General features: G+C 47.6%; 1 protein-coding gene across 6 annotated transcripts in view; it reads left to right on the top strand.

Annotated features, from left to right (window-relative positions):
• The window catches only part of PBLD (phenazine biosynthesis like protein domain containing), a 52,236-nt gene extending 44,262 nt beyond the window's left edge, over positions 1 to 7,974 (top strand). For all 6 annotated transcript variants that reach the window (XM_084751976.1, XM_084751975.1, XM_084751970.1 and 3 more), the window contains 3 exons: positions 116 to 294; positions 3,987 to 4,049; positions 5,007 to 7,974. In XM_084751976.1, the coding sequence (XP_084608102.1) occupies positions 116 to 294; positions 3,987 to 4,049; positions 5,007 to 5,119 (355 nt within the window). In that variant the 3' untranslated portion in view covers positions 5,120 to 7,974. The remainder of the gene's footprint in view (positions 1 to 115; positions 295 to 3,986; positions 4,050 to 5,006) is intronic.
• Positions 7,975 to 12,933: the final 4,959 nt, after the last annotated feature.

Here is a 12,933-nt window from a genome sequence, read left to right on the forward strand (position 1 = left end):
GCTCTCCCTTCCTCTGCTGAGCCATCTGGGCACAGCCCAGCCTCTTTCCCATCTTGTCAGGTGAGGGGGTGGGGTCAGCAAATGCTTATTCCTAACCATCCTGTGTGTGCTCAAGGTGCTTTCTAGAGACCTTGAAGGTGAACACGGAGCCTCTGCCTCGGATGGAAACGACAGGGAGGGTGAGGGGACTCATTCTCACTCTCAAAGGAGAGCCTGGGGGGCAGAGGGCCCCGTATGACTTCTACTCCAGATACTTTGCGCCATGGGTTGGTTTGTCTGAAGACCCAGTAACAGGTACTCTTTCCTTAAGGTTGGGGGTGGGGGTGGGAGGGGGGTGGGGTGGGGTGGGAGGTGATGGTGGGGGACTCTAACCAGGGAAGAGGAGGAACACAAATAGTTGACTCTACACTGTGGTGCTTTGTGTTGCCAATGTGACAGAATCTAGAACCGCCTGGGCGACAGGATTATCTCGACTATGAGGGATTAGCCTATGTTAATTCAAGGGAGAAGGCCCATCTCAGCTGGGGGAGACCATCCCTAACTGGGACCCTGGCCTGTATAAGTAGAGAGAGGGGCCCAGCAGCAGCTGCGTTCATGGTGTCTTCTCACTGTGGCTGTGACGTGAGTAGCTGCTTCTGCTGCCTGGACTTCCCAGCCAGGAAGGGCTGCACCTTAAACTGTGAGCCAAAATAAGCCCTCTCTTTTCTCCTTATGTTGTTTTTGTCACAGTATTTTATTTTATTTTATTTTTTTGTCACAGTATTTTATCCCAGCAACAGGAAAGAAACTAAAAACAAATAGCCTTCGTGTGACCACTCAGATCCTGGCTTTGATTTTGTTTTTCTGAAATAGGATTTCGTGTAACCTGGTCTGGTCTCAAGCTTGACATGTAGCCAAAGACGACCGTGGCCTCCTGCTGTTCTTGTCTCTACCTTCTAAGTGCTGGGATTACACAGCAAGCCGTCAGGCTGTTGTGCTATGGTGCCCAGCTCCATGGCTTGTACTGCCCTTGCTTTTCCACCCTATTTTCTCTCCCGCTAGCCCTCTACTGAAATCTTTTGTGAAAAGATGCTTAATAGGGGAGGAAGGATTGTAGAGGGGTTGAGGAAACCACAAGATCATGGAGCACGGAATCAACTAAGCAGGGCTCACAGAGACTGAAGCAACAATCACGGAACCTGTTGGAGACTGAGCTAGGTCCCTGCACATGTTTTTCCTTTAAAGATTTATTTACTTATTATTTATACAATACTCTATCTGCATGTGTGCCTGCGTGCCAGAAGAGGGTACCAGATCTTATTATAGATGGTTGTGAGCCACCATGTGGTCGCTGGGAATTGAACTCAGGACATTTGGAAGAATAGCTAGTGCTCTTAACCTCTGAGCCATCTCTCCAGCCTTACTCTGTATATATGTTATGGTTGTATAGCTTGGTGTTCTTATGGGACTCCTAGCAGTGGGAGTAAGCTATTGTCTCTGACTTTTTTCTTTTCTTTTCTTTTTTGCTGCTTTTGGAACCAATTTCTTCCTACTGGGTTGCCCCATGCAGGCTTGATAGGAGGGTTTGCGCCTGGTCTCATCGTAGCTTGTTATGCCCTGTTTGGTTGATATCCCTGCAAGGTCTGCTCTGTTCTGAAGGGAAATGCAGGAGTGGATCTAGGGGTTAGGGGAGATTGGGGGTGTTAAGTATGTATGAAATAATATAGATAGACAGACAGATAGATGATAGATAGATAAAGAAGGCATTGCAGCACATTATAACTCGGTGGCTGAGAGCCTGGCTCTGCTGCTCTGCCTTCCTAGTTCCTATCACCTGAACAAGTGACAAACCTTGAAAGTCTCAGTCCTTCCAAATAATATTTCAGAGAGTTAGATCAGCATGGCGCATGCTCAGGACAAAATACAGTGCCTGGCACATGGTAAATGTCCAATAAGCATTAGCTATGTTCAGTCTCTGCCTCTTCTCCTTCTTCTTCCTCCTCCCCTTCCTCCTCCTCCTTGAGCTGGGGATTGGACCCAGGGCCACCTGGCTTGCTAGGCAAGCACTCCATCACAGAGCTCCACCCTCAGCCCTGCATAGTTTACTAACGGTACACAGAGACCCCTGAGCCATCTCTTGCAGAGCTTGTACCAGCTGAAGCAGGGGAAAGACATCAAAGAGGAGCAGGAATGACACTCCCCCTGCTTCTATCCTGTCTGAGAGCAGTGGTCTATGTAGCCAAGGCTGGGAATGCTTGATGCAGGGGGCTGCTAGTGGAGGTGGGGTTCAGGGCACAAGGGGGCTTGGCACAGGCTCCTAGTGCTAGGAGCTGGCGTGGCTCTGGGATCTTCACTGAGTTCTCTGAGAAAAGCAAAAACATGGAGTTCAGAGAAGTATTGCTTAAGACTCGGGATAACGCCCACAGCATCCGTGAAATCCACTGAGTCGCTCTCCATGGATCTCAGGGTTTCTACTGCTGTGAGGAAACACCATGACTAAAAACAAAATGGGGAGGAAAGGGTTTATCTGACTTACAGTCCCACACTGTAGCCCCTCACTGAAGGAAGCCAGAACAGAAACTTAAAACAGGGAAGGATCCTGGAGCCAGGTACCGGATGCAGAGGCCACAGGGGGAGGCTGCTTACTGGCTTGTTCATCAGCTTGTTTTCTTACAGCACCCAGGACCACCTGCCCAGGGTGGCCCCACCCACAATGAGCTGGTCCCTCTCCCATCAGTCACTAGTTAAGAAAATACCTCACAGCCAGATCTTATGGAGGCATTTTCTCAGCTGTGGTTCTCTCCTTTCCAGTGACTGTAGCATGTGGCAAGTTGACACAAAACTAGCCAGCGCACCACGGGAGAGGTTCTGGACCGAGTGCTTACACACAGCTGCTTCCCAAGACTGTGACTAAGACGCAGGATGCATGTGTGGAATGTTTTCTAGATGGAAACCGTCTTTGGCTAAGCAAGAGTGGAGAGGATGGAGTGGCAGTGAGCGGTCCTGGGACACGGAACTTGTACTGTCCAGTTTTGTGCAAACCAGAATGTTGGTTAGCATGTTTAGACATGCTATCCCATAATGCTTAGTAAGCTTGTCTGGTGAGCGACAAGAGAGCACTTCCTCCCTTCCTCAGAAACCCCAGAGAAAGGGTTTCTCTGTGTAGCCTTGGTTGGTCTAGACTCCCTTTGTAGACCAGGCTGGCCTCAACCACCACCACCTGGCTCCTCCTCTTCCTCCTTCTCCTCTTCCTCCTCCTCTCCTCCTTCTTCTTTTTTCAAGACAGATTTTCATGTAGCTGAGTCTGGCCTCAAACTCCCTATGTAGGTCATAAATCCTCATATAGGGCCCCCCCCCAAACCCTTATGTAGGATTACAGGCTTGCAGCACCACGCCTGACATGACTTTATATTCTAAGCACACTGAGCCAACAATACCAAAACCCTGGCTGAAAGGAATGTTCTTTTGTCCACAAAACTCTACAAGGTGGGCCCTGGGTCTGAGTTCTTTCTACTACATGTGTGCTTGAGAAGGAAAGAGCCATGCTCCCTGGAGATTACAGAAAAGATTAAGAGCACTGGCTGCTCCTTCAGAGGTCCTGAGTTCAATTCCCAGCAACTACATAGTGGCTCACAACCATCTATAACGTGATCTGATCTAATGCCCTCTTCTGGCCTGCAAGTGTATGTGCAGACAGAGTGCTGTATACATAATAAATAAATACATCTTTAAAAACAAAACAAAACAAAAAAGCAAAAACCACCAAGCAAATCCCTTCAGTCTAATCCTTCAGAAACAGTAAGACATAGTTGATAGACCATTTGAGAGAGCCAGTTCATAAACCCCTGAGCTCACTTCCTTACTCCATGCTCTGCTGTGGCCTGGTTGAAGAAAGACTAGATCATCTACAGTTTAGTCAAACTGGCTAAGTGACTTTATCCTTTCCACGGCTAGGGATGCACCCCTTCCCTTCCCTTTGCTTGCTCTCATGGCTTCTTACTTTTCAGGATCTGCGCACACCGTCCTCGGCAGTTACTGGTCCCAGCAGCTCGGGAAGAAAGAGCTTCGAGGTAGGATGATGGGTCCTTTCCTCTCTCCTCCTCCTCTTTGGGTGCTTGGGTGTTACAATTGCTGGACCATAGTCAAAGTCATATCCCATCCTTTAACTTCTTGGGACAAGTTCTTGCTACACCAGACTGGCCTCCAATATGCATATACCTCCTGAGGGCTGGGGTTGTGCAAAGCTATACCCAGCCCAAATTTCTTATTTGCCTCATTTTAGGCTAGTGTGTATTCTCATATGCACTAGCTCCTTTAAAATGTAGTAAGATTTGAGCTGGGCAGTGGTGGCACATGCCTTTAATTCCACTACTAGGGAGGCAGAGGTAGGTGGATCTCTTTGAGTTCAAGGCCAGCCTGGTCTACAGAGTGAATTCTAGGACAGCCAGTGTAACGCAGGGAACGCCTGTCCCAGAAAAACCAAAACAAATAAAAAAAAAGGAGTAAGATCTTATATTATCACTCATGTGAAATACCTCTCCCCTTCAGTGACGCCCCCCCTACTCCCAACCCTCTCCACCCCTGCCTCCCAAATACAGATATTTTGATACAGTAAGTGCTTAATAAATGCGTGATGACTCTAATTAGCTTGCTATGTAACATTTGAAAGGGACGGTCCTTTTTCTCCGACCTGGGTGAGTGCATGACTTCCTGAGCTCCTGAAAGACGGGGGCTGTTTTTCTTTTGCGCACCTGGCACACATGGCTGCCTTAATATGTTACAAACAAACAAACAAACTCTCTCTGTTTAATTCAGAGCTGAAGGTGGGGCCTTCTCAGAGGCCCAGGAAGGAAAGGGCTGGACAGTGTGTGTGCAGGGGATTGAGGTGGGAGGCGCTCTGGACACATGGAGCAGTTTATTCTGGAGCCTGGCCTGGGAGGAGACCTGGGTTTGTAACAATGCATCCTGCACTGTGTGACAAACGGCAGGGGAAATGCTCTTAGTTGGCACCACTTTGTGTTCTTTAGCCTTTCAGTGTTCCCGCCGGGGAGGGGAACTGGACATTTCCCTGCGACCTGATGGCCGAGTTGACATGAAGGGCGGTGCTGCTATTGTCTTGGAGGGCACGCTGACGGCCTAGAGACGCTGATGCTGGGCTGTGGCGGCCCCTCCACGAGGTGTCTCCCCTATACCAAGGCACCAAACAGCCGAGCACTCGGGAGGCAGAGGCAGACGGATCACTGAGAGTTTAAAGGCAGCCTGGTCTACCAACGGAGTCCGGGACAGCCAGGGCTACACAGAGAAACCCTGTCTCGGAAAACGAACAAACAAACAATGACACCAAACCAAACAACAAATGCACAGAGCTTGCTTCAGCAGTGTCCTCCGTCCTCTCATGAACAATAGGAAGGGAAAACGTTTGATGGAGGCGCTGTGGTGTCTCCAGAGTCCTTACCTGGCGGTGGGGCTCTGGCCTCTGCCTGTGTGTGTCTCTTCAGGGATCCGCAGTAGAGAGTGATGCTGTCACTGCTTTTGATGACTGCCAATCAAAGGGAGAGAACCACTGGTGAGGAGCCAGATGAGGCCATTTAAATTCAGGCGTGGGTACCTTAGGGTAGTTCACAGCCGTTAGAGGAACCAATAGCTCTGTGGAAATGCTGTGATGACAGAATCACTGGCCGAAACATTTCCCCCCCTCCCCCACTCCCCGAGGTTCCAAAGACCAAACCAAGGTACAATGCCACCAAAGTCTCCTCCTCCCCCACAGCACTGATGGGTTATCAGGCTTACTTATGGGGTATAGGTGAGGGGTTACTTACAGAAGTGGGTGCGCTCCCCTAAAATGTGGCACCAGAAAGGTTTGTTTTGTTTCTCAGACAAGGTTTCTCTGTGTAGCCTTAACTGTCTTGGACTTGCTTTGTAGACCAGGCTGGCCTCAAACATAGAGTTATCTGCCTGCCTTTGCCTCCCAAGTGCTGAGATTAAAGGCGTGCACCGCTACCGCCCGGCTTTAGAACGGCTTTTATGCAGCAGCGATGATGACTTTTCTATAGTGGCGCTGACGGAGCCCTGCTTCCCTAGTCTTTGCTTTCCTCTAGCCTCTTGCTGAGGCCACGTGCAGCTAGCGCAGCGTTGCATGCCACAGGCGGCGGGGAGTGCGTGGATGCTCCGGCCGGATGCTCAAGTGTTGGTCCTGTGATCTCCCCACCCCTGTGAGGAGGTGAATCAGTCATCAAAGCCCAGCTGGCATGATCGTTGGCAAGTGGGCACAGCTGAACTCCTGAAGATGGCAGTTGCTTGGCTCAGAGCAGCCTCCCTGAGCAACGTGCAGGGAAACGTCTCACGATGTAATAATACTAAGAAAAGACAAGTAGACTGAAACCTGTTGGGGGGCACGGGGTTGTGCCCCGATGATGGGGTATATGGATTTGTCTGGGCTGTGAGATCAACAAGATGAAACAGTTCATGTTGTGGGACAATAGAGTAATTTCAATGTAGCTTTAAAAAAAACTTTTGGGGCTTGCAAGGCAGCTGAGAGGCTGAAGCACTTGCCATCAAGGCTGGCAACCTGAGTTCAATTCCGGAGGACCCATGCTGTAGAAGCAGAGCACCAACTGTCGCGTGTGGTCCTCTGACCTGCATGCACATAGATGCCGTAGCATGTGCACATCCACACATATACATATATACCCAGAACAAATAAATGTAATGAAAAAAATCATCTTCACACTTATGTATTACTGCTTACGGCAAACTCAGAAAATTAATAGAGGAAAGGATGGCTTAGGTGGGCTGGGGGATGGTTCGATGGGTGAAGCACTTGCCAGGCAGAATGGTACAGACCTGTAATCCCAGCGCTAGTGAGGTGGAGGGAGGAGGTGCAGCCAGTTGTAGCTATTGAAGCCAGCTGTGGGACCCCCCCTCCCCCAAGCTCCCTGGGACCCCCCCACCCCCTCACCCTTCAAATGCCCAAAACTACAAGAAACCTGTTAGAATCTATAGAAAGGGGTTGAGAGTCACAGCAATTGTAAGGCTTCCCCAGCATAAGGGAAAGGGGAGGAGGCTCCCTGAGAGAAATCTCTCCATCAGTGTCAGCATCAGCACCAGGTGGGAACTTGCTAGAAAAGCAAAATCACAGGCCCTATTTGGAGCACCTGGGTTTGGAGCTCTGCGGACTGGGGCCAGAGTTTTAACAAGCCCTCTCTAAGTGATGGGCTAGTTTGAGACCCGCCAGATGTAGCGGCCTTTTCTATCAGCCTCTGAACAATCGCCCATGCCGCTCAATGGCCGCTAAATGCCAAGGCTCAGAAGCTCCCTGACTGTACCAATATACTTGCTACGTAAAAGTGCTGTTTTGTGTCAGCTTCCAGCTCTGCCCGGCTTAGAAAAATTAGCTGTGCTCAGGTGGGAGCTGTTCGGTAATGTGTTAGTAACAAACAGATTAGGTAATCAGCCATGGTTTATTCATGATGAATTAATTATACCGGGCTGTGCGATTCTGCTAGCTAAATGGAGCTGTAAAGGAGCTATTTTATTAATGGTCGTGGTGCTAATTGCAGACAGAGGAGGATCACTAATTAAGCATGCAAACCGTATGCAGGACATTTTGGGCTGCTGAGGCACCAAAAATAAAAAATAAATAAAAAAAATAAATCCATCATTTAAAAAGGGGAGGGAGGACCAAACAAACTTTATTTTGTGCACTATTAAGGCATTCCCTTGCCTGTGCTAGTTAATCACAGTAATGCTTTCCAGCAGGAATTGACTCCCTGTATCAATGTGTGCACAGTGCTCTGCCGAGGCTCTGTTAAGGCCGAACATGTTGCTTGGTCCTGGGTTATAGTTTGTTTATGCTTTTTTCTGATTCCCCTGGCTCTCAATTTGGAGCTACACATACAATGGGCATGAACGGGGCCCTCTTCTGGCGTGCAAGCATACATGCAGGCAGAATATTGTATAAATTAATAAATAAAACTTTAAAAAAAAAGTATTGAAGACGTGGTGTGACTCCCTTTGCATTTGTTTCTTTTTTAGACTCCCGTACTTTTTAATGTGGAGCCTACATCTTAGAGTGTAGTTACCAAGCAAGGGCTTTAATGTGTTACCTATAGAAGTTCTTAAATGCTTTCTGCTGTAGGTGAAAGGGCTGGATATGTAGGTCAGCCGGTAGGACAGCCTGTGTCACACCCCTACTACTACATAAGGAACTGACGTGGGGGTGCTGTCACCCCAGCCCTCAGGCGTGCAAGCTCATCCTTGGCTGTGTCATGAGTTGGAGGCCAGCGTGGGGTGCATAAGACCCTGTCTCAAAAAGCAATTTTAATAGCAAAATAAAAAGGAGGTCGAGGAAGAAGCTCAGCATCATGAGCTTACTTAGCTGCATGAGGCCCTGGGTTCAATCCCCAGCAGAGACAGATATATGGGTAAGACACTCTACAGCAATCTCTGGCCTCGACATGCCCCTGCGTGCACCTGCACACACAACAGCATTAGTGCATGAACAGAAACACACATATAATATAAAGACTTTCTGGTTTTCTTTTAAACACCTGATTTAAAAAAAAAAACTATTTACCTCGAAGGAATTTTTATGTGTGGTTGGTGTGATGTGGGGGGAATTTTCACTGCCAGGAACATTTTTAATATAAATAACCAGTTCCTCTTACTTAAAAGAACTGCTGCCCACTGACTTGCTGGGATGCTGTCCTCTTTAGTCAGTGGCTGCCCCTATTGCATCTGGGCTTCCTACTCCGTCCCACCAGCCTGTTTTCTCTCTTTGCAGGGGCACACTATATAGTTACTGTAACACTACAGTGTACATACCGTGAGCTATAATTAAATTTATTTAATGTATTTACACATAAATCATATATTTATATATACTATACATAAATTATACATTAATATATAAATTATTCATATATAAATAAATACATTTGTTTAATTATTAAATTAAATAAATGTATCACTTAAATTATTTATAAATTGATTTATAAATAATAAATTATATGTATTAAAATAAATACATATAAGGTCTGGCAAGATGTCTCAGCAGATAAGGGCTCTTACACTGTGAGACAGCATGGCAGAGCTATCACAGTCAGCTGTGATTACTCACAGTAGAAGTTGGCTAACACTTGAGGGCAAAAGCCCCTTAAAATCCTGCTGGAAATTTGATTTAAATTACCTGGAATTTAGAGACCAGCTTGGGGGATGCTGAGATCTCAGGAGAAGTTTGTCTTTGAATTAATGAATGTGGGTTAGTCTTGCTACCTGTTTGTCTTCTTCCATTGACTTTAGCAATATTTTTACAATTTTCAGTATAGGAGTCTTACCTAAGTTTCATTAGAATTATTCCCAGGTTCATGACTTTCTTCAGGTGTATGGTTTATTTTTATTTTACCTATGTAACTCTGTCTGTCCTGGAACTCAGTAGTTAGATAGACCAGGCTGGCCTTGAACTCTCAGGGATCCACCTGGCTCTGCCTCCTGAATGCTGGGATTAAAGTCGTGTGCCATGGCAGGTTTATGGTTTTTAAATGTTATAATAAAGGCTATTTTAGATAGGGGTGTAGAATGCTCAACCTGTGCAGGGCGCTGTGTTCAATCTGTACCACTGAAGAAACGAGGCGTGGTAGCGCAAGCCTGCATCCTCGCCCTCCAGAGGCAGCAGCAGGGGGAACCTGACCATTTCCACTTGGTCCCCAGGACCCAGCTGGTAGAAGGGCAGAACTGACTGCCACTTGTCCCCTGACGTCCACATGTGCACTACGGTTCCAGCGCACACAAACATTGAGTAAATAAATAATAAAAATTATGTGTATTTGTGAGAGTTTGCGCACACGAGTGCAGGTGCCTTCGAAGACCAGAATCGCTGGTCCCGCTGGAATTACAGGCAGTTTTCTGAGGTGCCCAAGGTCGGTGCTAGGAACTAAACTCAGGAAGATGCTCAGCAAGAGCTGTAGTCACTTTTCTTTTGATAGTTGAACCATCTCTCCAGTTTGGCAATTAAAAAAAAAAAAAAACAAACCAAAAACTACAATGTTAGTATCACTATATATCTATCAAAATGACTAAATTATTTAGATGGTGGTAATAGCAAGTGTTTTTCTACATTGCTGATGGCAGTGGAAATGTAAAATGATGCAGGGACTCTTCAACCTGTGATGTGTCCCCAAACATTCAAGATGAAAAAACCATACACTGAAGATGGATGTGCCCCACCTGTGGTGACTTGAGCGAGAAATGTCCCCATAGGCTCAGGCATTTGAACACTTAGTCCCCAGCCGATGGTGCTGTCTGCCAAAGTTGTGGGGGTTCCCAGCCTTGCTGGACAAAGTGCGTCACTGAAACGTCACTGAGCACAGGCTGTGAAAGCTCAAGGCTCCCCACTTTCTGTTTGATTTCTGCTTCCAGCTTCCTGTTCAAGATGCAGTCTTTCAGCCTCCTGCCCTTGCTGGCATGCCTGCTGGTGGCTGGCTGCCTTGTCTCCCCACCATGGCCAGCTCTTTGGGACTGTAACTCTCCAGGACTCCTTTCTTCCATGAGTCGTTTGTGGTCATGGTGTTTTATCACAGCAACAGAAACATAACTAACGCCTTGTGGGACCCTGCCTAACATCACTTAGGAACGCAGTGCACCATAGTGTGTCCGTTGTCTAGTGAGATCCCATGACTGACTGGGCACTTCCATCTGCTAGGGCTGCCAGCTTCATGTGAGCGTACAACTCTACACGTTGCTGCTCTGATGTAAAGATCCAAATTCAAAAATCTGAGGTACATTTTCTGCCAGTTGTGTGTCATTTTCCCACCACCATAAAGTCAAAGTCTTAAGTGCGTACATAGTATGTCAGAGACCCTTTGTATAGACATTCTGGGGAAAAAAAAACCAACAACAAAACTGCTCCGAAGATAGGAAGCAAAGCAAGACTGAAACACAGCTGAGCAGAAATTAAATCCTGTGGCCCCATGTCCAGCATCTGACACATGCGTATGTAGTAGCATGACTTGGGCAACCTCTATGACTTTGCTGTTTTGCAGCCCACGTGACCACTCTCCTGGGCTGGTCCACTCATTGATTGCAACATTCCTGACCTATCCCTGTTCCTGGGGTTTCTATCACCACTCCTCATGGCCCTCCCAAGGGACTCTGACCTATCACACAAGAAGGCTTGCCACGCCTTCTTTGGAAATCTTGGTGGAAGCCTCCATAACCCCAGAACTCCGTGCCTGCAAAACTCGCACTGTGTGGGCAGTGATGAGGTCTACTGTGAGCTGAGCACCTTATACGGGGCTGTAGCAGCCTCTAAGTGTTGAGCACTGAGCACAGACAAGCAAACCCCAGGGAAGCAACTTCTAGGGTAGTCCTGTGTGAACAGGACACAAGAGGCTCTCTCTTTTCAAAGGAAATTCTTTGCTCTCTTTAACTTGTTACATTTGATTTGTGAGTGTGTGTGTGTGTGTGTGTGTGTGTGTGTGTGTGTGTGTGTGTGTAAGGTGTGCAGTGGTTAGAGTAAGAATGGCCGCTGTAGGCTTCTGTATGTGAAGGGTGGTCCCAAGTTGGTGGAATTGTTTTGGGAAGGACCTGAGGAAACAGCCTTGTTGAGGAAGGTGTGCCATTGGATGTGGGGTTTGAGGCATCTCGATGGCCCCTTGTTTGGTTGGTTTTGTTGTTATTTGTCTGTCCCTAGACAGGATTTCTTTGTGTAACCTTGGTTGTTCTGGAACTAGCTCTGTAGACCAGGCTGGCCTCAAACTCACGGAGATCCACCTGCCTCTGCCTCCCCCGAGTGCTGGGATCGCAGGTGTGAGCCACCAATGCGCGGCTCCCTTGTTTCGTTTTCAATGGAGCAGAGAAGTCTTTGAACCGTCTTCACCAAACACATGGATCATTGTTACAGAGAACTGAAAACACTCGCCCACTGAGCCAGGAGAAATGTACGAGGGACCAGAAACACGTCTGTGTCAACTTCCAAGGACTCGGTGGCCTCTCACTCACGCTATGCAGAGGAGATAGGCCACACACTCTGTTCTGCTGATGTGCACTGTTTGGAAGGCAACAGGGCTCCTTGGCTTTTAGTCTTCTGGAACAGGGCCCAGGACTCACAGTGCCCTGATGTTGTCTCACACTCTGGGGAGGCCAGAGTGGGGGTGGCTAGGGATGTGCGGGATGTGACTTTGGGCCGTAGCCAGTCGGGGTTATTGTAATACCGCTGGGCCAGGTTATTTTAAGGTACAATAGACAGTTTGTGAATTCCACCGGCCAACTGGAGGCTCTTCCAAGCTAAAGTCGTGATTTCAGCATAAAAGAAAAGAAGGGCTAAGTTAAAAGCCGGCACCTGTTCTTCTAAAACTGCTTTTCTGCAGGTACCAGCCCCAGAGAGTTAGCAGATGGTTTTGTGTTGCGAAGTCTGACCTCAGCAGCCCTTCATCAATCTTCAGCTGGTTGACTCTCTCTGGCTTCCCAGGGTACCTAAGATATCTTTGATGTAGTTACTACCTGAAGACCAATTAATTAGCCCACACTGACTCTGTTACGTTTTCCTAACAAAGCTAGGAAGCACTGGGCTCAACCCACCTGGGCAGCTTTATACAAGCTCTCATTAATTACTGTCAGAGCAGACATGAGCACTCCTAGAAGATGGAGGAGAAAGTGTCCTTGGGTACCATGGAGAACAGCTGATCTCAAGGCTTGCAGGTAGTTCTCCTAGGCTGACTGCTATAGCCAAAGGGCTTCCTACATTTAAAAATTCCAAGCAAAAAGCTTCTGTAAAAACCAATGGACTTACCAGCCACGGCCCCAATCCCATCCCCACCCATGGCTGCCAGGTAGCCCATAGCTACCTAGAACTCTTTCTTTATTTTGTTTTGTTTTGAATGATTTTATATGTATAAATGTATACCATGTGAGTGCCCGGGAGTCACAGATGGTTGTGAGCCGTCGTATGGGTGCTCG

Source organism: Acomys minous (assembly GCF_964271855.1).
Source record: "Acomys minous genome assembly, chromosome: 13".
Lineage (NCBI taxonomy): Eukaryota > Metazoa > Chordata > Mammalia > Rodentia > Muridae > Acomys > Acomys minous.